Below are 26,124 nucleotides of genomic sequence, written 5' to 3'. Positions count from 1 at the left end.
TGTATAAAAATTTGATAAGACCATTATTTTATTTGCTTGGAAAGTAGGAAGATTTGATCTAATGAGTTTTTTCACTTACAAAACTGAAATGAACAGAAGGCAAAATATGTCTTGTCGGGGCGCCTGGGTGGCTCAGTTGGTTGAGCAACTGCCTTCGGCTTAGGTCACGGTCCTGGAGTCTCGGGATCGAGTCCCGCATCGGGCTCCCAACTCCATGGGGAGTCTGCTTCTCCCTCTGACCTTCTCGCCTCTCATGTTCTCTCTCACTGTCTCTCTCTCAAAATAAATAAATAAAATCTTTAAAAAAAAAAAATATGTCTTGTCTTCTGTTGTCTTGATTCATATTTAGTTGAATAGCCTGACCTTTTAGAATTGTGTTGCTTGAATATGGTACTCATAAAAAAGAGAGAGAGAATCTTAATACAGTGGTATCCATATTTAAAATATCAATAACTAGATTATTCAGTCTAATAATCCAGTTTGTTTTGCCTTCAACATTTCTCTAGTCATTAAAGGAAAACCAGAAGTTAGTGAAATTCAAATCAGGCCATTTTATACCTTTTTAATAACTCTGGGAAAATGATTATTTGATTGGAGGATAAAACTATTGGCTTAAAATAGGTAATGAGAGATCTGATTTTTAATTATCCTTACCATTATTATTGTCCTCATATCATAGATTTTTTTTATATAGTTGGGTTCAATGCTGAACTGTGTTTTGTCATTTAGGTTCCTCGTAGCTACCAAATAACAAAACTTCCTTTTTTTGTTTTTTCTTAGTATACTGTTTGGGATCATATAAATCTGTCCAAGTGAATCCCTAATAAAATATTAATTGGAATTTAGAACTATTAATATATTTATGTATATAAATACCTTGGCATAATTTCAAAAATTTGGTAATTTTAGGAACTTTAACAGTGAGTAATTTTTTTAAAAGTTTTCAATGATAGCATGATTTTAGGAAATAAATATGTGCTTTGGTTTTATTCTCTCTCTGAACCATTTTTTGGAAACAGTGACATGTCTGCATTTGACTATGTAACAAATGGAACCTGCAGGACTTCAAATAAAGATCTGGCCAATTAAACATCTTTTGTTGAGGACAGAGAGTTCTCTAATCATGTTTCTTTAAATTTACATCAAAATCAATATTGTTTTTACTTCATTATTTTGCTTCATTCTTAGGCAAGAATTGAACAGAATTCCTAATTTTCAGCTAGGTTTTCAAATCCAATTTGCTTGAAGGCAAACATAGGAAACATATTAATGTAAATTGGAGCTCAAATTAGCTCACCTACAAAAATTGGCCTGTGCCTCCAATCCCACATACCCTCTACCCTATCTCAAAAACCCTGAAAGATAATGTACTAAAATATTAACAGTGCTATTCTAAACAGTGGCTTTAGCATTTCTAACATGTTTTGAGCATTTTTGTATGTTTTAAAATACCTAAAGTAAACATATATCAGTTTTATTACCAAGACAGGAAAAAAAAGAATTTTTTTTTAATAAAAAGACAATTACTATGTGCATTGGAAATATGTCACATTTATTATATACCTATCACCTGTATTAGTCTGTTAAGGCTGCCATAACAAAATACCAGAGACTATGTGGCTTAAATCCCAGTAATTTATTTTCTCACAATTCCAAAGGCTGAGAGCCCAATGTGTTCGCAGATTGGGTTTGTCCTAAGGCCTCTACTTGGCTTGCAGATGGTGCCTCTTCCCTGTGTCCTCACCTGGCCTTTCCTCTGTGTGTTTGCATCTACAGTGTCTCTTTCTTTGCTTAATAAGGATGCCAGTCAGACTGGATTAGGTTTTCACTCTTATGACTTTATTTAACCTTAGCTACCCCTTCAAAGGCTCCATCTTCAAATATAGGCACATTGCAGGTTAGGGCTTCAACAAATGAATTTGAGACACAATTCAGGAGACACAAATCAGTCAGTCATTACCACCACCAATTCCTAGCTATTATAAAACAAAAATTCCCACCTCTTAATCACACATGGAAATAAACTCAATGTGAAGAGACTGATGGCAAAGTACACTGTAGAGTTAAAACAGTTAACATGGGTAATTTAAGAAAAACATTAGAAACATAAGAAAAGTCTGAATTGCCTAAATAATTACTTGACTTTCCTTGACCAGTTTTACAATTGCTTTCTCTAAGTGCTACAATTATAGAAACCTGATATTTTCTAGTCTCCAGTGTACCTGCAGCATGAACCTCTCTGCAGCAAGTTAGATCACATTAGTTAATGCTAGAGCCCAGCCCCATTTACAGGGCATCTGATGCAAGGTTAGATGTGGCAGTTCTACCAATAAGCCATTTGGCTTCAAAGAAGTCCAGTTAAGTGGCTGTCCATGTCCCAGCAGTTTAATCTGAAATTAAAAGCACACACAAATATCTCCGAATGTATCTCTTTGACTCACCCACTTTATTTGGAAAGAGTAGATGGTATTTCTTTAAAATACTGTAGACAGGAGACTCGTCTTTTAGTTTTATTTAGTGGTTCATATACTGTTTTAACCCTTGATCCAAATGAGTGCATACATATCTTACTCGTGTATTCCTCTCATATATAAGTACTTAAGAGTTGAAAAGACTAAGTTGAATAGTGTCAGAATAGGGTAAACACTGAACAGAAAGAGGATTGGGGAAAAGGACTCTGGACCCAATCTGCCCAACATAAGGCCTGTGTAGTTCTTGCACAGAATGTTTGGAGAAAGCACCCCCACCCCGACCCCTTATCTAGCAACCCTCCCTCCCTGGATTTTCCAGTAACAAATCAACAGTACATAAGTCTGATCAATTATTACTGTAATTGTTTTATATCCTTAGCTTTACACTAAGTGGATTTAGATATAAGTAATTTCCTATATATCTGCAGTTTTTCTGAAAAAGAAAACTTTGCCTATCATGTAGAGCAACACAAAAACAAAGCCCATGAACTTTTAAATAGCAGTATTAGTGGGAGTCAAACAGAATACAGATCAAATAAAAAGCTGATGTCATACCTAGGCCACTAAGCTGTAATTAAACATTAAATTTGAACTCTGTTTTTCTGCCTGATCTGCCTGTTAGAGATGAAATATGGAAAATGATGCAAGGAGAAGCATATGGACAATTTACATCCAAGGCAATTGTCAGTTTCTTAAAAATAAGCTATAAAATATATAAAAAAGAACTCAGTGCCAGATCTGTTGGTTACAACTGTTAGATTAACTTTCTCCACATTTTTTTAATGACCTTAAAATAGTGATGCCACACATCTTACTTTTATTCAGATGTGTTCTGGGATGGGATGTCTGGGGAAGAATCTGAATTCATTTTATGTATGTCTGCATGTGTATGTATTTGTGAATTCCAGAATTCATTTTGGATGCTTGCAGAACTTGAACAACCCAAAATAACCGTGAGAAAGAATATCTATTTTACATTGATATGCAGGGAGATAACATAGCTCTTTAAATTTTAGTTTTCTGGGAAATTAAAACTTCCAAAGCTTTGGCCAAACATTACCACCGAGGAAGTTCATTTTCAAATTACAGTATCCCTCACTTCTTGAAAGTTTGTGTTATGCCACGTCACTTTTATGAAGGACCTATAGTAGTTAGTACCTGTTTCTATAACAGAGAAATCTAGAGAGGATTTTTACTTTTACAAAAATAAGGCAAAAAGTAAAACCAGCAGTCAGTGTTTGTGTTGCAGGGAGCTGGGTTAGAGGCCATGCCCAGCCCAAGCAGCAGCCCAAGCGGCAGCAAGTTCCTTCCTACACTCAGCATCTCAGCATCCAGCTGCCACAGCTTTCAACTATGTCTGTGAGCACCTGTGTTTTGTCACAGTTCATTTTGTGCATCTATTAGCAAGATGTGTTCTAAGGTTTCAGAAGAGCCCAAGGTTATTTTGGGGGTCTGGAACTATTCAAAAAAAACTTCCATGTAAATTAATGGTAATTGCATCTTGGCTTCACACCGTTTCAGTTTATGAAAGGCTTCATAGGAATGCTCTGCTTTCAGATAGTGGGGGAAACCTGTAGTCTTAGGAGATATAAAATAATAGAAATAAAGATAATTTAAATAAAGATAAAATCCCCTTACCTTTGTTACTCCCAGAGTAGCTATCGGTTGGCTAAGAAACAGATGCCTTGACGTGGGCCATTCAAGAAATATGGCATAGACCAATTTTTGTTTACGTTTGGATGTGTACCTGATTAAAAGGGGAAAAAAGTGTAGTAATATTTCTCATTATAGGTCAGGTTTGGAATTATTTTACAGAGATACTTCCATGCAGTAAATATTTACCAGTATCTTCATTAATAGAGAGAAAGAAAAATAACTCCATGGTAGGATAAAAAGCACCCAAAAGGGGTACCCAATTCCAGGGTGTGTATTAGGGGCTGGGGAGGGATCCCTACCCCACCAAGCAATTCTCAGACACGAGCTAGTTGTCCTACAGTTCTTCAGTTCTGACTCTACCTGGAGACAGTGTCAGATTTCCACAGGTCAAGGATTCCATCCTACAAGACTGCTTGCCTGCACCACTCTCAACTTCACACACCAATCACAAGTCCAGGTTATCACCTGGTCATCTAACCCACAAGCTATAGACGGGAGGTTACAAGGACGTCCTCCTTGGGTTCAATTAATTTTGTACAGCAGCTCACAGAACTCACAGAAACATTTTCCTTACTGGGTTATCAGTCTGTTACAACAGGATAAAACTCAGATACAGCCATAAAAAAGGGATGCATGGGGCAAGGTATGGGGACAGGGCTTGGAGCTTCCAGGAACTCTCCAGGCACACACTCTCCCAACAATCCTCAACTTCTCCAAACCCCGTCCTTTTGGGTTTTTAATGATATGATTGATTAAATCATTGGCCATTGGGGACTGATTCAGCCTCCAGCCTCTCTCCTCAACCTGGAGGCAGAGAGTAGAACTAAAAGTTCTAACCCTGTAGTCACAAGGTTGGATCTCCAGGCAACCAGCCTCACCTCTTGGTGAAGTGGAAAATTCACCTCGGTAACATAACAAAAGACATCTTTATGATTCTCATCACTTAGGAAATTCCAAGAGCTTTAGGAGCTCTGTGCCAGAAATGGAGACAAGACCAAATATATACTTGTTATTGTCAATCATGATATCCTAGTACCTCCCTCCCCCCAACTTCCCCTAACTAAAAGGAACAGATATTTTTCTTTTTTTTTTTTTAAGATTTTATTTATTTATTTGGCAGATAGAGATCACAAGTAGGCAAAGAAGCAGGCAGAGAGAGAGAGGAAGGGAAGCAGGCCCCCCACCGAGCAGAGAGCCCGACGTGGGGCTCCATCCCAGGACCCTGGGATCATGGCCTGAGCCGAAGGCAGTGGCTTTAACCACTGAGCCACCCAGGCGCCCCCCAGATATTTTTCTAATATTACTCTCCATCAGACAGTTCTCATGGAGTTAGAAATAGGCAGGGGAATATCAGCAAAGAAGGTAAGTTGTGAGAGTAAATGCCTTTCCACCTGCTGATTCCAATCATCATATTCCCTCACCAACAGACATGCATGTGTCAGTGCTGGGCCAAGTACTGAAGCTTGTGTTAGGAATACAAGAAAAAAACAAAACATACTTAGTTCTTGTTCTTATGGAACTTAGACTAGACTGAGGAAGACTGATGTTCAGTAATCACAAATAATGTCAAAAGTGTGGGTTTTGACAAGCACAATGAAAGAAAAGGAAATTGAAAGATTATAACAAAGCGATCTCTTTAAATGAGACCATCAGCAAGAAGCCTCTCTAAGAAAACAACATTTAATCTGAGCTTAGAGGATGAAAGAGAAGATAGAAGGGTAAGAAGCAGAAGCCTTAGACAAAGGAAACAGAACTCTCTCATTCTTTTACTTAATTTTTCAACAAACTTTTTTTTTTTAAGATTTTTATTTATTTGACAGACAGATCACAAGTAGGCAGAGAGGCAGGCAGAGAGAGGAGGAGGAGGCAGGCTCCCTGCCGAGCAGAGCCCGATATGAGGCTCGATCCCAGGACCCTGGGATCATGACCTGAGCCGAAGACAGAGCCACCCAGGCGCCCCTCAACAAATATTTATTGAAATCTTAAAATGCTAATCACTTTTTTAGGGCTGGAGACATAGTACTGAACACAGTCCCTGTCTTCATGGAACTCACACGGTAGTGGGAAAAATTAGAATGAGGTGATGATTAAGTGCCAAGGGGAAAACAAGCCAGGTGAGGACAGAGCGTGCTAGGTTGGAAAGGAGGAGTGTAGATGTTATTTTGAATCTAATACTCAAGCAAGACCTCTTTGAGGAGGAGGCATTGAGGAGGCCTGAAGAACATGAGGGAGAGACATGTGAGTATCTGGAGGAAGAGAGAACAGCAAGCACAGATGTCCCCATGTAAGAGTGTGCTTGGCCTGCTGACACGGCAGCAAGGAGGGCAGAAGGAGAAATGAGGAATGGCAGGATGGCAGACAAGATCAGAGACAGCAAGGAAACAGTTTTGTTTTGTTTTGTTTTTTAAGAATTTATTCGAGCGTGAGAGAGAGAGAGCGTGTATGCACATGAGTTGGGGTAGGGCAGAGGGAGAAGGAGAGGCAAACTCCCCACTGAGCAAGAAGACCTACTCAGGGCTCGATCCCAAGATCCTGAGATCATGACCTGAGCCAAAGGCAGATATTTAACTGACTGAGCCACCCCGGCGCCCCAAGGAGCCAGTTTTTATAGGACCTTATAACTTCTATTAGACCTGGCTCGTTCTCTAAGCCTAGATGCCACTGGAGGAATTTGAGCATAGGCGTGACATAACCTGGCTTTATTATTTAAAAGGTTTTATAGCAGAAAGATTAAGTGGGTAAGGACAGAAACAGATCACTCAGAAAGTTACTGAAATAACCAGGGGAGGGATAACAGAGACTAAAAAGAAGAGAGTTACCACAAGAGAGGATGAGAAGCGGTCGGATTCGAGATACGCCTCAAAGACAAAGATGATGACCTTTGCTGATGGGTTGGCTGTGAGATGTAAAAGGAGAGTTAAGGACTCCCAAGATTTTGGCCTCGCAACCACCTGAAAGGATGAAGCTGCCATTAACTGAGATTGGGAAGATTGCATGGAGCTGGTTTAGAGCAAAATTTAAAAATTAGGAGGACCTCAGTTTTGGACAGTACCAGGTTTAAGGTGCTTATGCTTCCATGAGGAGCGGTTGACTAGGAAGTTGATTATGAGTCTGGAGTTCAAGAAAAGAAGTCAGCACTGTAGAGGTGATCAGTGTGGCATCTGAATCTGTGAAAACGGATGTGATCATCTGGGGAATAAAAATAAATAAGAAGAATGGAAATCCAAGGCCTAGGCCTCAGGGCACTTCAAGGTTTAGTGCTTGGGAACTGGAAGTGGAACCAGCAAAGGACACTTAAGAAGGAGCAGCCAACAAGAAGCAATGGCAATCAGGACACCTGGGTGGCTCAGTCAGTTATGTCTGCCTTCTGCTCAGGTCAAGATCTTAGCATCTCCCTTTCCCTCTGCTATTCCCCCAGCTTGTGTTCTCTCTCTCTCTCTCTTAAATAAAATAAAATATTTTTTTAAAAAGTGGGGGGGGAGGAGAAACAGAAGAGAGGGCAATCAACGAGTCAGATGCTGCCATAAACTCAGAAAATAGGGACCATGAAATGACACTGGATTTGGTGAAGGACAGCATATCAAAGGCCTTTGTAACAATGATTTTATGAAGTCTGGGATGGAAGTCTGACCAGAGTGGTACATGAGATAACTGGTGCAAGAAATTGTAATTGACAAGTAATAATAACAAGAAATAATAATAAAATATTTTAACATGTTTTACTATACAAGAAAGGAGAGAAATAGGGAGGTGCCCATAAATCTAAGAGTTAAAAGAGGTTTTTTGTTTGTTTGTTTTAAGATGTAAGAAGTAACACATTTGCATGTGGACAGGAAAGGATCTAATAAAGAGGGAAAATTGAAGATGAGGAGCAAAAGGAGAGAACTGCTAGAATGATATCTTTGAGTGGCTAATTTCTGTTGAGATCTGGGACACCAAGAAATATGTGTGAGTGTGTGTCTGTCTACGTCTGTGTATTTCAGTCACATGTGGCTATCCAAGGGCAGGTATGGAATAAGAGCTAAATTTAACCAAAGTTGAGGTTTTAATCAAAGTCAAGTGAGTATGACAGAGAGAAAAAGAGTGTATGCAATGGAGTGACAAGCCACAGTATCTGACCAGAATCGGGAAGAGGGCTGAGGGACAGAGAAAAAGTGAGCAAGTCACAGATGGTATCCTTGATGGATTATAGATCCCTCCAGAAGCCCAAGTGCTGTGTGGAGTGAGCTGAGATATAAAAAGTGGTAGGACACCACAGAATGCTTCAAGCTGAGAGTGTGGATGAGGTTTGGTTATTGGTAACGTAGGACCTAAGGCATGACCCGAAAGGGTGGGGTAGCAAAGGGAGAGTGGAGAAGGTCCCTAGAGGAGAGAGTCCAGGAACTGAGGGGCCAGCAAATTAAAAGAAATGTGAATATAGGTATTCAAATCACTAAGACTGATGTTAAAGTAGTTCTGGGTACAGTGACAGTCAGGGCTGAAATGGTGAAGGATTGTAAGGGGGTCTACAGATGACTACAGCAAGGAGAGGCAGCACACAGGTATAGGAAACACCTTCTGCTGTGGGGGTGGCTGTGGTTGGCAGGGAAGGAGGGCCACGTGGGGCTGGTGAAGTTAGTAGGAGCCAAACAAGGGGTTTCACAAGCCTTGTTAAATATTTTGGCTTTTATTTTTATTTATTGAAATAAAACTTAATGGAATATTGGTTAATACTTGCAAAATCATGATCAGACCCCCTTTTGGTCAAATATATGCCCAGACACAAATTTTAATACCAGATTTAAACTAGTACCTGTAAAATGAAGGACAGCTAGTGCGGTTCTCACTATGGCTTCTCCCAGCCATTTTAAAGTTCTACAGTTAGTTGCTTCTGTCTAGATTGTTCTCCTTTATTTTCTCCAGTGAGCTGACAATTAGTTTTAAGTCATAAGTCAAGTAAGATCAAAGAAGAACATTTAGTCTAATCTTTTGATTTATACTTGACCTGGCTATATTCACCTGGTGACAACAAAAGGTAAATTTTTAGAGTTTCACTGATACGACTCTTATTTATATATTTTAAGACCCCACATCAGAAACCATCATATTTGTAAAGTGTGGTTCAGATACTCATTGGCATACGAAAGCTTGGACATAAGCTCTGACATAAGCCTGAAGCAAGGCTTTTAAAGAAGATTCTAGTTAAAAGAAAATTTAGCAAGTTAAAATAATGTTAGGGAAACTTCAAGTTTAGAGTTATTAGAATAACATGAACAAGTTTTAAGGTTTTTGGTTTTGTTTTTGTTTTTTGTTTTTTTTTTTTCAATTAAAATAATGCTATTTTTTGGGCTGATTTTAAATATATTTTCTACCCTTCAGCACCTCTTACTTGCTAATTTCATAAGATGGAGCATCTGTGAAAATTAGAATTAAATGACTAAACATAAGTCTTCCTTTTGGATTAACCACTCAATATCTATCATTTTTCTGAATGGCTTAGGATTTTTATAAGAACTATTTTTCACTAAAATTTGCCCACTATTATGAAGTTTCTAAAGATGATTTAAGCTCACTTTGATAAACAAGTGTTCAAATACATGCTGACTTCTTCTAAAGTCTGGAAAGTGCTTTGAATAAATAGGCAAAAATCCAATTTCCTTTTTTATCCTACTTTTCTCTTCACATCGCTGAGAAATTTTAGATGCCTTCCTCCATCAAACAGTACTTGGTAACAAGAACTTACCACACATTTGGGGTGACATCATCACTCTGGGACCTCCAAGGGTGGGTTTCATAAATGGCTTCTCCATTGACTTTTAGCCAGGTCCCCATCTGCCTCAATCGCTCCTCAAAAATTACAGAAATGGTGCCATCATGTGTGGGTCCAATATTCATCAAAAGATTTCCTCCACATGAAACTGTTTCTACAAGTTCCTGAAAAGTTAAGAGCAAATAAAGTTCTTAGGTAGATGAAACAATTCCATTGTGAATGTGTTAATGATAAGTTGTATTTGTGTGCTTCCACCTCATATGTAATCACCATCCAGAAGAACAAACACAGAAAATACAAACTATAAAAATGTAATTCTCACATACCCACACAATTAAGAATATTACCTTAATGGTCACCAGATATTTTACTGTACCTTCACTAGTTCTTCGATTGTAAGATAGTCATTAATTCCAGCATCTCTCCTGTAGCCCCAGGAAAACTTGTCTATTGTCATGCAATTTTCCCATTTATGAGGCAAAAGATGTCCTGGGTTGTACCGGTCACTGCAGGTATAATAGCCACCATGCTTACAGATGGTACCATATCCCCAACGGTCATTGGTCACAACTGTGTCCCGAACTGGGCTGAAATATAATTGTTTAAATAAAACATAAAATATTTTACATAAAAGGAAATGTCACTGGAAAGAGGTCTAACTGAAATCCACTTCTGAAAGATCATCATAGCATAATATAATGCAAAGCCCATGGTTTGGAAGTCAAATAGAGTGGGTTGGCTGCAATCCTGGCTCTGTCACTTTCTAAGCTCCCTATCCCAGTGTAAGGGACCTAACTCCTCTGAAGAATCAATTTCCTCAACTGCTATTAGAACAGAAATAATTTATGTAAAACACCTAGCCCAGTAATCCGCACATAGAGCACTTATAAGACTATCATACTATTATTTGAAGCTCCTTGTCCCACATATTATGAATGATAATCAGATTTGAATTTACACACAAAATATTCTTCTCACCTATGACTAAATAATCTCATACATACATTCTAGTCTTCCTCCTACAGTTGTGTCTAAGGTTGAAAAATCTCCAGCAAGTGGACTGCTGCCATCATGGAATCTACAATGGCACGAAATAAACCCCACAACGTTATCATCAGAGCAGGTGTAAAGCTCCTGCCCCTCCCCACTTAGAAGAGACAGTTTGCTTTCCAAACTGAAGTGGATCATTCCCAGTCTTTCCCCCTGGAAAAAGTACCTGGAGAAATTGCTGCTTTAAGTAGAAAGAGCTCTCCAGAATGTTCTTAGGCACACCCCAGGTGTGTTCAGGTAACACACATAGAACACTCCCAGACTTCAGCACACAACACCAAGGGATGCCTGGCCAGCTCAGTTGTTAAGGGTCGGCCTTCAACTCAGGTCATGATCCCAGGGTCTTGGGATCGAGTCCCACATCAGGCTCCTTGCTCATCGGGAAGCCTACTTCTCCTTATGCCTGCTACTCCCCCTGTTTGTGCTCTCTCTGACAAATAAATAAATAAACTCTTAAAAAAAAAAAAAAAACACAATACTGAGTATTTTCTAGTTAAAATATAAATTCGGTCCACATGGTTTAAGTCTCTTGGAGGAGCTCGGTCCGAATTCTCTGTTCTAAGGTGGCAGTCTGGAGCATGCTAGAAATCAACAGGTAAAGAACAGGAAGTGGCAAGAATGCTGATGAAGTAAAGGAGGAGGCAGACAAGGGTGATAGCAACTGAGCAGCAAAGATTACCAAAGGGTCAAAAGATGAAAAGAAGGAATCAGAGGAATTCAAAAGCACATAATCACAAAGAGTGGTAAACTATTGTCTCAGAACAGGAGATGAGAAGGGAGACCCACAAAATTAATGTCTTCAAAGTTCTTGATTCTGTGATTTTATCTTTTCTCAGTGATTCTAAATTATTCATGATTTTAGTGATTTCAAAATCAGACTATTGAGTTATAACTCTTGCTCATTGATTACTCTGAGTAAAAACTGATATATCTACTAGGCATTATTGACAACGACTTCCACCTACCCCACACCATAGATGGGCCTGAGAGGGAAAACTTCACAAAGCAAACGCTAGACAGGAATGAGGAACACGGAGGGTCATGGGAGCAATCTAAGCGCACCCACACCTTCTGTTATACAGCCAGGCCAGGAAGCCTGTACTATTCCAGTAGTGGTCAGGAGCATCGCCATCACCATCCGACCACAGGATCTCCGGCTGATACTTGTTCACTAACTCATAGAGTTCCGGCAGCGTCTTAGAAACTGGAAACTGCTGCTGTTGGAATGATCTGGACTTATCCTCAAGGAAGAGAGGATGAAACCATTCAAAAAGGGAATAGTACAGTCCAAAACGCAGGTCAGTCCTCTTCCTAATGGCCACCTCGAGTTCCTTGACGAGGTCCCTCTTCGGCCCCTCATCTACAGCGTTCCAGTTCCAGGAGTACTGGGAGCCCCACAGGGTGAAGCCTGCACAATGATATTGAGTCTTTGTAAGAACATGAATTTGTTCTAGCAAATTTCTACCTATACAATGCCAAAACACACTAGATAGTAAGTGGGACATATAAAAATGTCTACAACATCAGTTTTATGGCATTTTTTTTTCATAGCATGTATTCTTATGAATAACAAAGGAGAATTTCAACAAGGTGGGACCAAGAGGTTTTTTTAGTGACTTTCTGGGTGCCCCCTTAAGGTCTGTGGAGTCTGACCTAACTCTAAGAAGAATAGAGTTAGAAGAACTCTAACTCTAAGAAGAATATTTTCTTCTTAGAATAGAAGCTCCTTGAAGGACAGCATCATGCCTGCAGCCTTCTGTTAGCACAAGATCTAGCACAAAATCAATAACAGAAACAGAGCACAGCTAAGAGGGGGACCTACTCCACATCTACCGTCCTTAACAATGACACTACTACTTATAATGGAGATCCTGAAACGCACCCCTGCAAGATTCTTACTTGTCTCCTAAACCAAAGATTAAAGTATGTTCCCTGGTTGGGGATGCTTTAGGTAGTGTGAGTCTTAGAACACAGGCGATCCATATCTAATAGTACATCCTGAGCTTCACTGAGCTTCATCGTTCATCCTTTATCACCAGAAGGGAAAAAATATGCTTCCCCAGTAGCTCTGTTCTTTGAAATATTCCCACCATTTGTAATCTCATCCTTCTGAGTCATAAACTCAGATGGTACTCTTTAAACTAACTGCAATTATCTACCAATTAAATGGTAAGAAAAACAATGTCTGCCATTAAATAAGCACTTTGAAATAGCTCATTATTTTAAAAGGAATTTGCATTTAGATTGTTCTATATAAAAGTAATAGAAATGCTATATAACGTGAAGTAATAATAAAAGCCTCAGAAATTTTAGTGCCTAGGAATGTTGCTTGGAATGCATTGTTACTATCCCACTGAAATCTAAAGAATCTTTGAGAATAGACATATATAAGGCACTCTATTATTTACTCTCATGAATTAGGACAAGTCTAAGATGGACACAGTCTTTGGATTCCTTTTCAGGAAGAGTTTAAAACGTCTCGCTCTTGTTCCAAAGGAGTTTGTGGTAAGCTTCAAAGCAATGTCTTGATATTTCAAGTCCTATGCAAAATGTTTCAAGCTGGCAGTATCTGGCTGGCTCAGTCAGTAGAGCGTGCAACTTTTGATCTCAAGATTGTGGGTTGAGCCCCGTGTTGGGTTGTAGAGATTACTTAAAAATAAGAAAAAATATTTTTTTAAAAAAATGTTTTGAGTTGACAGGCTCTGTTGCCAGATAGTACCAAAATCACATGGGTCTTCATCACTAGCATAAAAGCTCACGGAGAGATCTTCCTGCCTACCAAGCTCAGTGGGTTTTTTCCATAAAGCCATGAAAACATGAGTCGTAGAAAGTTTACAGATGTGGGCTTCATTATCTCTCCTCATGGTATGATTAAAAGTTATTTTGTTTTGCTTTTAAATAAGCTCACTATGGAATACTTTGTGCTATGCAGCTTAAAGAGTTCCTAGACATCAGGAAACCAACATGTTCAGGCAAATACATTTTCTAAATATCTACCTCAGTAGGAGAAACATCTACAGGAGAAAGTCATTAAGCCACTAGAATGTACCAAAGGGAAAAGTATTCTAAGATAATTACAGATTTTTGGTTTTGGTTCTTTCCTCCTATTCCCCTTCCCCCCTCTGCAGAAAGCACTGAGGCAAATTTTCTTATACCAGGCAAAGGAGATTGTCAAATGAATTAAAATGTGGTTGGGATAGTAACAATTTGTTGACATTCCCTTGATCTTCTGGATACTAGAGCAGTAATGGGTAGAAACTATCCTATTAATGTAGGACCCCTGTGATGGATAATTTTATGTGTCAGCTTGACTGGGCCACAGGGTGCTCAGGTATTTGATTAAATATTTTCTGGCTGTTTCCACAGGGGTGTTTCTGCATGAGATTAAGGTTTAAATAGGTAGACTGAGTAGAGCAGATAGCTCTTTCCAGTGTGGGTGTGCCTCAGCCAATCTGTTAAAGACCTGAACAGAATAAAAGGCTGAATAAGAACTCTCTCTGCCTGTCCGAGCTCACACTTTCTGCCATTGGACTCAGACTTGGACTAGAACCTAAATCATCATTCACACTCCTGGTTCTCAGGCCACTGGCCTCAGACTGGAACTGTACTGCCAGCTTTCCTGGTCTGGACTTCTCAGCTCCATAATTGCATGGCCCAATGTTTTATAATAATAAATCTCTTTATATAAACATACTTCCACTTGGTTCTGCTTCTCTGGAGAAGCTTCACTGATACAACCACTGTGTCTCCTTGTAGATATTCTTCCACCACCTCTGACTTTTATGGGCACCATGGCAGTCCCATCATCTTTGTCCCTCTGGATGATCTGCATCACTTTTATCACTGGCAAACCATCCACCATTTGGCCACCTAAGAGTTGGCCAAAAGTGCAGCAAGGTATGTGGGTAATGACATAAAACTACAGCACTATAATCTCCATGGTGAGGAAGCCTTTCCAGAATGCATTACAGAGGGGCAAAGAAAGCAGAGAGGGCAGGGCACCTGGTGGCTCAGGCAGTTAAGCATTAGCCCCTTGGTTTCAGCTCAGGTCATGATCTCAGGGCTAGGCACAGAGTCTGCTTCAGAATCTCTGTCTCTGCCCTTCCCCCCACTTGAGCTTGCTTTCTCTCTCTCTCTCTCCAATAGGTGAATAAATAAAATCAAGAAAGAAAGAAAGAAAGAGGCAATTTTAATGATAAACTTGGAGCTGCAATCCACATCTCACTTCAAATAGCTTTAAATGAAATTTTGGAAATATTGTTAAATATGCACATAACAAAATGTGATTATTTTTCTTTTTTGTTTGTTTTTATGTGGTGGGGGGGATGTCTGATCATTCTACAAACCTAATGCCTCTCAAGTGGATGCAATACGTGGTCCCTTAAATTACAGGCAAAAGTCAGTAACCACTAACTGCTGCTCCTAAGAGAAAACTAATTTCATGTGCTTTAGTTTCTTCTTCCGAAAGAACTACTTTACATTTCATAACTACTGTCAGCGTTTGCAAATGTTGCATTTATTTACCTTCATGATGTTTGGACGTTAAGACAATGTATTTGGCACCAGAAGCCTTAAAAATATCTGCCCAGTGGCTTGCATTAAAAAACTTTGCTGTAAATAGTGGTCCAAAATCTTCATATTTGAAATTAGGAGAGTAATTATTTTTCATAAATTCCACATACATCGGTATCTTTTTCTCTTGCCAATACCACCTAAAGGAAGGAAGAGAACACATAAATGACATACACATAAACATTTGAAATAACTGGCCCAGCTCCCCTTACTAATTCCCCCTTACTCAAATATTACCAGATTCTCATTCTCACTTCCCCAATAGTTTGACTTTGCCTTAAAGAAAGCTTACTGTAAACTTTCCTTGCTTTCCATCTAACCCTCTGAACATTCTAGACAACCCAGCCACATATTTGCTCTTAATTCTTCATTTTCAAATCACAAAATGTAGTATGTATCTTTACATAGTCTTTTGCAACATAAGTGACAGTCTTCAAAAGGGAGATCACATGCCTGAAACAGCATGCATCTTTTATATTCACCAGTAAAGACCAAGCAGGGGAGTTGGCAACAGTAATATTAAAATGATACTATTATTTTAACATATTGACTCAGCCTTTAAGGATTACTTGTTATGCATTCATTCTGAGCAATTCTTGCTGCTCTGGTTGTGTAAAGCAATGCCTGGCTGGCAGTAATCATGTCACCATGAAAGGACAAGTCAACAGGCTGAGGATGACAGAAATCGGTAAGTTTCTTTGATTTCATCAGTGAGACAGCTACCTCTACATTTCTTGTGTTGAGTAACAAACCCTTATTATTATATCATTTACTTAGGTTTTCTGTACCTTGAAGTGAAAGTATCCTAACTGATCCATGATGCATTTCTGCCTTTAAAACTGAACTACAGGTACACCTGGGTGGCTCAGTCAAAGAATTTCTGCCTTTGGCTCAGGTCATGACCCCAGGGTCCACAGATTGAGTCCTCCATCAGGTTTCCTGCTCAGCCAGGGAGTCTACTTCTCCCTCGGCCTGCCACTTCCCCTGCTTGTGCACAGGCTCTCTCGCGCTCTCTCTGGCAAATAAATAAAATAAAATCTTTAAAAATAAAATTAATTAATTAATTAATTAATTAATTTAAAAAGCCTGAACTACAGAAGACAAACTGGGACAGTCAGAAGGTTGAACAAGGATGAGGGATTTCTTTTTCCCCAGTACAGTTTAATTTGAACCTTCATTCTCTACTATAGTTTAGAGTTACTTTCAAATTCCATACTAATAGAGATGAAAAGAGGCACTTACTGTAAAGAATCCATCATTTATACCTGGGTTTGAATCGCTATTAAGGACAGTCAGATATACTCATCTCTACTGCTGACTGTTTGTTTGCCTGTCCTGAGTGAAACTGGCATGGGGACCAGAGGTTTAGAGGAAACAAAGGGAGACCACAGATAATTAAAGAATCTTCTACAGGGCTGGGATGCCTGGCTGGCTCAGTCCATTGTGTGTCTAGCTCTTAATTTTGGCTTGGGTCATGATCTCAGCCCAGTGTAGGGCTCCATACTCAGTGCAGAGTCCCTTTCCCTCTGCTCCTCCCCCCGCCCCCTGCACTCTCTCTCTCAAAAAAATACATAAATAAAATCTTTTTAGAAAAATCTTCTACAGAGTTAATGCACTTATTATTAGAAATATATTCTAGTTAGTTTCACATGAGCAGTATCTTTATTCTTCTAGGTTAAAACAAACAACCTTGTGTTTATTTGTAGAACATGAAAAATTAACCATTGCAAAGAATAATAGGACTCAAAACTAGGTATTTTTGGCACAGCACTAGTCTCAATTAACATCAAATCCTCTTCTAGCACCAAATGTATATTTATCTAATATTCCTAGTTGAACTAAATGATAACATATAATTTATTACATCTTAACATGAGGATAAGAAAATCTGTTTATGTACCTGCTAATCTGAAACATTTTAAAAATAAATTCAAAATGCCTTATAGCACAAAACTTGCAAACAAAGATTTATAACATCCTGAAGTAACTATGTCTAGTAATAGACAGTAGGGGGAAAAAAAGTCCCTTGTTTTACAAGTTGATTTCAAAAAGAATGTATGGATTGTGCCTCATACCCTACACATTCTTTTACATCAGTTGGACTAATTTAATTTAAAAAGGCTATTGCTTGCAGAAAGTCAGTGTCTTTGTAGAAAGTGGTATAATGTAATAATGTAATGTTAATATAATATATATACTCTATTATATCTACTCTATATTGTATATAGTTTGATGCATATTATTGTATAGTATAAATAGAGTTAAATACTCCTTTATATTCTTGTTTTACACAGGAATACATTATATATGTGTGCACATTAAATATGCATACATTTGGTAACTTTTCTGTCTTGAAGAACTCAGTATCTTGTGTATTTAATCAGGAAAGGTAGATAAAACAGTTCAAAGTTGTAAGAGATTACATGCGCATGTTGGCATAGATCTCAGTAAAGTTTAAAGAACAATTTTTTGTGCAGCTTTCCTTATAACATTAGGGAGTCTTTTTAGGATAACATTCTAGAAGCTTTTGTTGTTGTTGTTTTGTTTGTTTGTTGTTTTTTGTCATCGATGCTCCCCATGCAGCGCAGAGCTCAACAGGGGCTTGAACTCAGCACCCGAGATCAAGACCCCGGCTGAGATCAAGAGCCAGGCTTAACCAACTGGGCCGCCCAGGCTCCCCTCTACAAACTTTTTAATTCCCAGAGTCACACATGGTAACATTTTAACCCTAAAGAGCCAGTGCATGTCCAAATGAACAGAAGCATCACAGACTCATAACTTAGGTCTTAACCATACTTCATGGCTGAACAGAGATGGACACCAGCTTAGGCCCAAGCCTCGCGGTTCCTGGTCTGACCCCCGCACAACTGGAGCCGCTTCTGCCGTCTTAGTCCCCGGGCGGTTCCAGGGCGGGAGCTCCCGCGTGACACGCGCAACCACCAGGCCGCTGAGAAGCCAGGCAGGGGGCAGCGCCGCAGCCCCGCGGAGGAGAAACGCCCTGTTCTTCCCGGCACTTACGCAGGGACTTGGGCTCCGAACACCCGGAAGTGCCGACCGCCGCCCAGACCGCGGGAGGCGAGGCCCTGGGGGCGCCGCAAACCCGCACCAGCCGGGGGCGGGGCGGCGGCGCAGGCCGGGGGAGGGGGCGCGCTCACCAGAACCACTCGCTCCCGAAACTGGGCACGGAGAACACCCCCCAGTGGATGAAGAGGCCGAACTTGGCCCGGTCGAACCAGACCGGCAGCGGGCGGGCGTCCAGGGACTCCCAGGTGGGGTCGAAGCGCGGCGCGCGGGGGGCGGCACCGGGCGCGAGGGACGGCGACAGCAGCAGCAGAAGCAGCAGCGGCAGCAGCGACAGCGGGAGCGCCCGCCGGAGCCCCGGGAGCGCCTGGGGCCGCATGTCGCCGCCGCCGCCCAGCGCGCGCCTTCCGGGTCTCCCGCGAAGTAGGCTCGGAGCTGTCACCTGACCGCGCCGTCAGGACAAAGGAACCTTCCCTGCGCGCGCGGGAGCGGCTGCTGTCCCAGGCCGAGGACCCCAGGGGCGCTGCGGCGTTGGAGGGCAGCGTCAGCGAGGCCGGTAGTCGCCCCCGGCGGCCCGAGGCTGCTGAGTTGGCTGAAGCTCCCGGTCTGACCGCCTCGTGGGGAAGAAAGAGTCAAGTTCAGGGACCCCAGGGAGCGCGTGTTTGCTGGAGCAGAACGACCCTTAGAAACTGCCGGGGAGCGCGACGTGGCCCACCGGTCCGGTTGGAACCTGGGACCCGCAGGCCAAGGCAGGAACCTCGAGCGGGTCACCCAGTCCTTGCAGGTCCCACGCACGCAAACAGCCCAGGTCATTCTCTGTGCCCACCCCCGCCTCCACTCGCCCACCAAGCTTCTGGGTGTGTGAGAACCGTGGTGGTCAACAGGGAGGCTGGGTCAGGTGAAATCCCAGCAGTTCCCAGCTCTGGTTGGGGGCCCCAGTGTGCATTTCTAACGGAGTCCTGGATGGTGCTGGTGTTGCTCGGGTCGGTCACCAAACCTTGAGAATCGCTGCATTAGAAAATGTGGTGAACTAAGGTGAGCCCAGTGGCGTGAGTGTTTAAGAAATCTGCGGCAGGGGGGATGCGGCCAGAAACTGTTGGGCTGGCAGAAAGTTCCCTCCACAAGACCTGAGCTCGGACAGGAGAACAAAAGCCCAAGCAGGAATCTGAGACCCTCCGCCCCGGGCTCCAGTGGAGCAATGGGACCCCGAGGAGCAGGCAAAATATCCAAATAAGGGAAACTTGACAAAAGACCCCTGAACTCCCCTCGAGGCCCCTTAGAAGCCCCCTCCTCCCTGCCTTGGGCGTGACTTTCCAGAGTCACTGGAACCTCTCCCGAGGGTGCCCACCTCCTCCCGGCGCAACTTTCCTGGCTCCCCTTCTCCTGAGCCCTGAAACTTCACTGGAGAGTGTTTTTAATAAATCTTGCCTTGTACCCACTTTGCCTGGTGTTGAGTTTATCTCGCCGGAGAAACTTGACAGAAACATGGAAGGATTCATCAAGGGACACCATCAGAAGCTCCACTCTCCCCTTCCTACGGGCTTTTAGAGTAAAACCAGAATCCCTTCTGCTCACATCACCTCCTCCCAACTTTCTGTCACTATCTTCCCTGCCAAATGTTTTACTACCTACTAATTGTTCCAATTAACATCTTGGTCCAACCACGAATATAGGATCCCACTGATCGTTTTGTAGTAAGGAGGACAACGATCTCGTTTCCCATTAGGCCGTGAGCTTGCTGAGGACTGGGATGGCAACCATTTCTTTAGACCCTGAATTTAAAGCAGAATCTGGTACTGAGGAGCACTTAAAGCATATTTGTTGAAGTCCTTAAATGAACTGAGGTTCTCATGATTGAGCTGTATGAAGGAACGAAGAAAGAAAGGACCCTAACTGTCCCATCTTTGCAAAGACATGGGAGCAGCACCTCAGGGAAAATGGCAGTTACCTCTTGATGCACTGTGAATGGCTCCCCAGGATCGCAGGTCCACCATAAGGCACCTGGTCCTCCCTGGTGAGGGTCTTCTGGAAGAGAGAAAGGGGCGAATCTGCTGAGTATACACGAATGGCAGTAGTTCGTGATAAAGTCGGGTGATCATTTCTATTATTCTCAGAGCAGAGGGCAGGCTTCCCCAAGATGGGCCACTTTGGCACAAAGATTATTCTAAGCTGAAGGCAATAGAGACCCCACGGGCTCAAGAGAAACTTTTGCCCCCTCCAAACTGTATCAGTGGAGGTCTTTCCCAGAGTAAGTGTTATTAGCTGAGATCAGTTTTATCGGAGTGACCCATCTGGATGGCAGGGCAAATATCTACTGAGCAAACTTCTGCTCTTCTTCTTGCCCCGTGAACGGCATTCCTTTCCTCCAAAGTTCCACACCACTGCTCCTTCCTCCTTAGTTCAGAATGACACACGGGCCTCATTTTGCCTGTCTTTGGAATTTCCACGTCTGTGTGGATTCACCATCTATACACTATCAAATTCCGTTTCCTCCTGTTAGTCTGTCTCATGTCGATTTGATTCTTCATCCAGCTAGACAGACCTCGAGGGGACAGGAATTCCTGCTTCCTGACAGTTGGCCTCGTCAGCAAGACACTAAGTCACAGGACATAGCTCACCCCAGTACTGCTCTAGTTGAGAGGTCCTGGGATGTGGGACATACGGCCAGTGGAAGGTAAGATTTCTTACCATGTCAGCCTCCCAGAATCTCTATCTGCGAGTCCAGTGGAGCAAGAGTGATGTGAGTCCTTTTTCTCTTTGTAAATTTAAATCCATAGGAGAAAATATTTGTGGCACCAATTCCTTGGGCCTGACAGCTCTTTGGCTGACTGTGTTAGAGTACTCTTCAGTTACTGGTCCACCTCCTCCCAGAAATGGTCTTTGTCTTCCTTTGTTTTTGTCTTTCATGTTGCTTGTCATCCGTTGCTAAGGGACATCTTGGAAGTTAAAGCTGCAAAATTCAAAATTCATGGGCACAAGCTGAACACTTAAAAGCTATCAGAGTGGTGGCCTCCTCAAGAGAACTCCTGTGGTAGGATAAGTTTGTTGGAGAATGGGTTAGATTCACACTAGGTCACCTGCCAGCTTCAAGAAAACTTCCACGCAGTGAGGTACTGTTGTATAGCTACACGCATTCCCCAACCATGGCAAATCTCTCATAGGTATTAGTTTGATTCCAAGAAACCCAAGGCTTAGATAAAACTGTTATATTTTTCTCTTAGTCTCTTTCTGTGTCCTGAGAGCTTGGCTTTGTGCAAGAAATTTCTCTTTGGTCTCCACCACTTGGGTAGGTGCCCTTACTCAGGAGTACTTACTGGGGTGCTCCTTGGTGGCCAGTCAAATAGACTTGGGGATCCAAGTATGAATCCGGCAGTGCCAGTTCTCAGGAATGTGTGTCATGAGAGGTTCTAGCCCACGGGAACTTTTGTTGTCTCAGCCTGTGTTGCTTGGTAGTGCTGGAACATCTCATTCCAGAAGCATTTGTACAGTGTCACAGATGAGTGGGCCTGTGACTGGAAGCATCTCATATTTTCATGGGAGACCAGAGACACCATTTTCACTACAGCATCCTTACTGTCTGTGCAAAAAGACCTTTGCTTTCACTACTCTCGGGATTAAACTTGAATTACAAGGACTACATCATCTGTACTGTCGCCCTCGACCCGCAAGGACAACAAGAAGCCCCGGTTCGGATGTATCTTCTCTCTCTTTATTTCCGCAAGTCTACACACTTATATACGTTTACATGACCAATCAGTGAACAAGGTGACCAATAAGGGGCCAAGCAATGGGGAGAGCCAATGAGAGTCCTGTTACTATGCTGATTAAATTTGAAACAGCCAATGACCATGTCCTCCTTTAGGCAAGCTTCACCAGAAAGTTCGTTGTTTACTTGCAGCGTATTTTGCTGGCAGTGAGCCAAGCGCCATCTTGTAATGGCGGGGACTTTCCCGGCCGGAGGCGGTCCCCGACACTGTACCTTTCTGGACACTCCTTGTGTCTTTGATTAAGCTATTAGAAGACTTATTGATTTGAGTCACTATTAATAGATCCTATCTGTTGATGGCTGGATGATGGATCATTTAAATTGGCTGTATTTAAATAGATAGATAGATAGATGGATGGATGTATAGATAGATAGATAGAGATAGAGACTGGGGGGGAGGGCACGTGACCTGGGTGGGGGTAGGGGGTGGGATAGAGGGAGAGATAGAATCTTAAGCAGTCTCCATTCCAAACGTGGAGATCAACACAGGCCCTGAGATCATGACCTGAGCCAAAATTAAGAGTCAGATACCTAACCCACTGAGCCATCCTGGTGCCCCTATATATATATATATATTTTATAAAGAACTCTCAATTGTCAGTACAGCTAGCCTTAGGGACTCCCTTAACAAGATAAAAGCATAGAAATTAGACTTAAGACTCAAAAATGAATGTCCACATCCAGTGTTAATTCCTCTTCTTAAAATCCAACCTGGGGTATCTGTGTGGCTCAGCTGGTTAACATCTGACTTCAGCTCAGGTCATGATCTCAGCCCTGCATCAGGCTCCCTGCTCAGTGGGTAGTCTGCTTGTCCCTCTATTCCTGCTCCCCCACCACTTATGCTCTGTCTCTCTCAAATAAATAACATAAATTTAAAAAAAAAAATCCATAGGCATGTGTTAACTTCCCTTTCCTATAAGATTTACAGAGATTACTCTGGCCTATCTCTAGGTTCTAAGTATATAGTTTGCTCACATAAATGCTGAAAGCCAGAAAATAAATTTAACCAAAGCATCCAAGATTGGTAATAAGGTTTGGCTTGCCCCTACCTTTGAGCTCTGTAATTGACTTCTGCCTGTTTTAGATGTCCCTATACAATGTTCCTTGCAGGATTCTACTAGAGCTCCCCATCACCACTGCAACAAAATTTGTGTCCCTTGGACAGCAGCAGATCTTTTAAATTATACAGCCATTTTATCCCTATTACCCTACCAAATTTAGAGAATAATTAGAAAGATTATTTGACTATATTTACAACCTTCCATTTCCTGAGGAAATAGATGATCACAATTTCTCCTAGGCCCTCCTAGAAATGGTGTGCAAAAGGCCAATATTCAGGGGCTAATAGAAGCCAAGTTTAAATTGTGTACCCAGGAAAAAGGCTTTTGTTTAAAATGCATTAAACAAATTTTACAAAGGCATAAATCCTTCGGTTCCCATTTTAGTTAAAATTCTCCCTGATATAAAGGAGTAAATCTACTTAAAAAGATGAGCCATCCCTTGATATTTGAACTGTAATCCAGGTCTTTGGGGAATTAGAAACAATGGGCTTTATCTTACAAATCTCTACAAAACCAGGAATACAACTCCAGAAACAACTTAAATCCTACCTATCCTTACCTTAACTATTCCTCTCAAAATGTTTGTCACTATTATAAAAGATCAGGGTATTGGAACAAAATTGTTCTCTACTTAAAAAAAAAAAAAAAGTACATTTTAAATAGCAGTTACCCTGAAACTCTAGAAAAAAGTTTTTACATTCTTTCTCTGTCCCTTGAAATTATAAATCTTAGCACATCTTTGAAATGTAAACACAGCCCACAGTCTCCCGAGACTGAAGGAAAAAAGAGAAAAGTATTTAAAAACTGGGGCTGCAATGTCCTTTCCAGAAATATTAGTAGAAACAAAATTAAGATTTCATATACATCTTGTCTGTGTATATTGTATGTGTGTGTCCATGTATGTTATAAATGTGAGATATTTTTTCTACCTCTGGATGGTATTGCTAAAATTAATTTGTGAAAAAGCTTTATTTAGCTGATTTGAAGGCACACACTTATAAGGGGTGGACATTCTAAAACTCAGAAAGATAGAAACTAACCCAAATGTTTTTCAAGTTCACATGATCTGGGAACATATTTGGTGTTAAAGCTAATCTAAGGTTGTTGGTTTAATTAAAATAGACCTGTCCATAGAATTATCAGCATTGAATATAAAACTTTTATTCTGCTTGTGTTTTCTAAAAGTCACATAATTTCATGGTATCTCTGTTACAAAATTTATCAACCCCCCCCCCAGAATAATGGTTGACTTTGTCTAATACTCCATGAAGTTTTGTGGGTGGTCTAAGCATAATTGTTAAGAACAAGCTAATTAAAATAGATGTACATAAGATAAAACAATGAATATATGCTTACCTACTTTTGTCTTATAAAGAAACTAAAGAGAAATTTGGGTTTGTTAGTAAACATGTTTTATGCTTTATTGAAAGATTGTACCACTAGGATGCCTGGGTGTCTCAGTCAGTTGAGCCTCTGACTCTTAATCTCAGCTCAGGTCTTGATTTCAGGGTGGTAAGTTCAAGCCCCTCAGTGGGCTCCATGTTGGAAGTGGAGCCTACCTTAAAAAAAAAAAAAAAAAAAAGGAAGGAAGAAAGAAAGATTGTACTACAAAAACAACACAATTCTAAAAATTATGAAATATATTAATAAATTTGCTAATCTAAAGAATTCTAGTGTAACAAGGTTCATAATTATTAGTTTTCACTAGCAATTGAGTTGCTAAGCATTAAGAATTCTACTAAATATAATTAAGACTATTAGAAATAATAAAGGAAACAACTCTGTATGTGAGAAAAATAAGATACATGTTTTTGGTAAGAGAAAGTATAACGAATAAAAATATATATTTGTTGGGGGAAAAAATGGTTTTGTCCTAAACTAAGACTGGTTATTTAAAGATGGAAAATTTAGGACACAATCTAAATGTGTAAAAAAAAAAAAAAAAAGTTATAGAAGATTTATGGAGGAAAAAAACTTTGGAAAGAAATTTTATATGTGCTCAGTACTTGCTAAGATTGGTATAATTTAAATAAGTAAATGAATCGTGATATCAAATCTTGATATCATTGATGCAAAGTTTTTGTTTTCTCTTTGTTAAAAGTACAATTTTCTCTATAACCATTGACCTGCTCTTCATAAGAAATTGTAAACAAAAGTTTTTCTTTAAGTCGTCTGCCTAAAGACAATGATTTCATGTTTGCCAAAATAATTTCCTGTTTTTATCAGCTCTTTGATATTTTTTTTAAAAGATTTTTATTTATTTATTTGACAGAGAGAGATCACAAGTAGGCAGAGAGGCAGGCAGAGAGAGAGGGAGGAGGAAGCAGGTTCCCTGCCAGCAGAGAGCCCAATGCAGGATTCTATCCTAGGACCTTGAGATCATGACCTGAGCCAAAGGCAGAGGCTTGACACACTGAGCCACCCAGGCACCCCAGCTCTTTGATGTCTTAAGAAAACTGAGTCTCATATTAAAGAAACTAAATTTTGTTCACAACTAAGTGATCTTCTGCATTTACCTTTGAAATCTTTCCTTGTCACTTTGGTTAAATAGATAATGATTCTTTCATAATGATCTGTAATCCTATTTAATCAAATGTTCAAACCTTTTGCTATTTCTTTTACATACTTCTCAAAATCAAATTCTAAAATGAAGTATATTGACCATAGTCTAGCTGAAACTTTCCAGTGAGCCCCTGGAACATTCAAAAAATAAATTTTTTATGAGAAATTCAGCTTATGAGCTTATTTGGTATATCAAATAAGTGATATTAAACTCTT

At 40.7% G+C, this 26,124-nt stretch overlaps 1 protein-coding gene across 3 annotated transcripts; it reads right to left on the bottom strand.

Annotated features, from left to right (window-relative positions):
* Positions 1-1,617: 1,617 nt before the first annotated feature.
* Positions 1,618-18,913, bottom strand: FUCA2 (alpha-L-fucosidase 2). 3 transcript variants are annotated; one of them, XM_044247487.1, is made up of 7 exons: positions 18,654-18,913; positions 15,451-15,638; positions 11,995-12,334; positions 10,253-10,463; positions 9,850-10,040; positions 4,110-4,218; positions 1,618-2,390 (listed from the first exon to the last, which is right to left on the bottom strand). In XM_044247487.1, exons 1-7 carry the CDS (start codon positions 18,896-18,898, stop codon positions 2,250-2,252), a joined length of 1,425 nt encoding a protein of 474 aa, XP_044103422.1. In that variant the 5' UTR covers positions 18,899-18,913; the 3' UTR covers positions 1,618-2,249. The 3 variants fall into 3 exon arrangements, with proteins under 3 accessions (XP_044103422.1, XP_044103432.1, XP_044103440.1); XM_044247497.1 differs by having other exon boundaries at positions 12,211-12,334; XM_044247505.1 differs by lacking the exon at positions 18,654-18,913 and adding an exon at positions 18,295-18,304 and having other exon boundaries at positions 1,818-2,390.
* Between the last annotated feature and the right edge of the window lie 7,211 nt (positions 18,914-26,124).

The sequence above is a fragment of the Neovison vison genome, chromosome 1 (genome assembly GCF_020171115.1).
Source record: "Neovison vison isolate M4711 chromosome 1, ASM_NN_V1, whole genome shotgun sequence".
Classification (NCBI taxonomy): domain Eukaryota; kingdom Metazoa; phylum Chordata; class Mammalia; order Carnivora; family Mustelidae; genus Neogale; species Neogale vison.
Note: the sequence above shows the minus strand (reverse complement) of the source record. Positions and strands in the feature narration are given on the sequence as shown.

What these genes read in the sequence shown, in the direction of transcription:
- FUCA2 (XM_044247487.1), bottom strand. Translation starts at nt 18,898, where the DNA reads ATGCGGCCCCAGGCGCTCCCGGGGCTCCGGCGGGCGCTCCCGCTGTCG. An exon ending in TTCGGGAGCGAGTGGTTCTG is followed by an intron (nt 15,639 to 18,653) that starts GTGAGCGCGCCC and finishes TCCTTCCTTTAG; the next exon opens with GTGGTATTGGCAAGAGAAAA. An exon ending in CTACTCTGGGAGTAACAAAG is followed by an intron (nt 2,391 to 4,109) that starts GTAAGGGGATTT and finishes TTTTAATTTCAG; the next exon opens with ATTAAACTGCTGGGACATGG.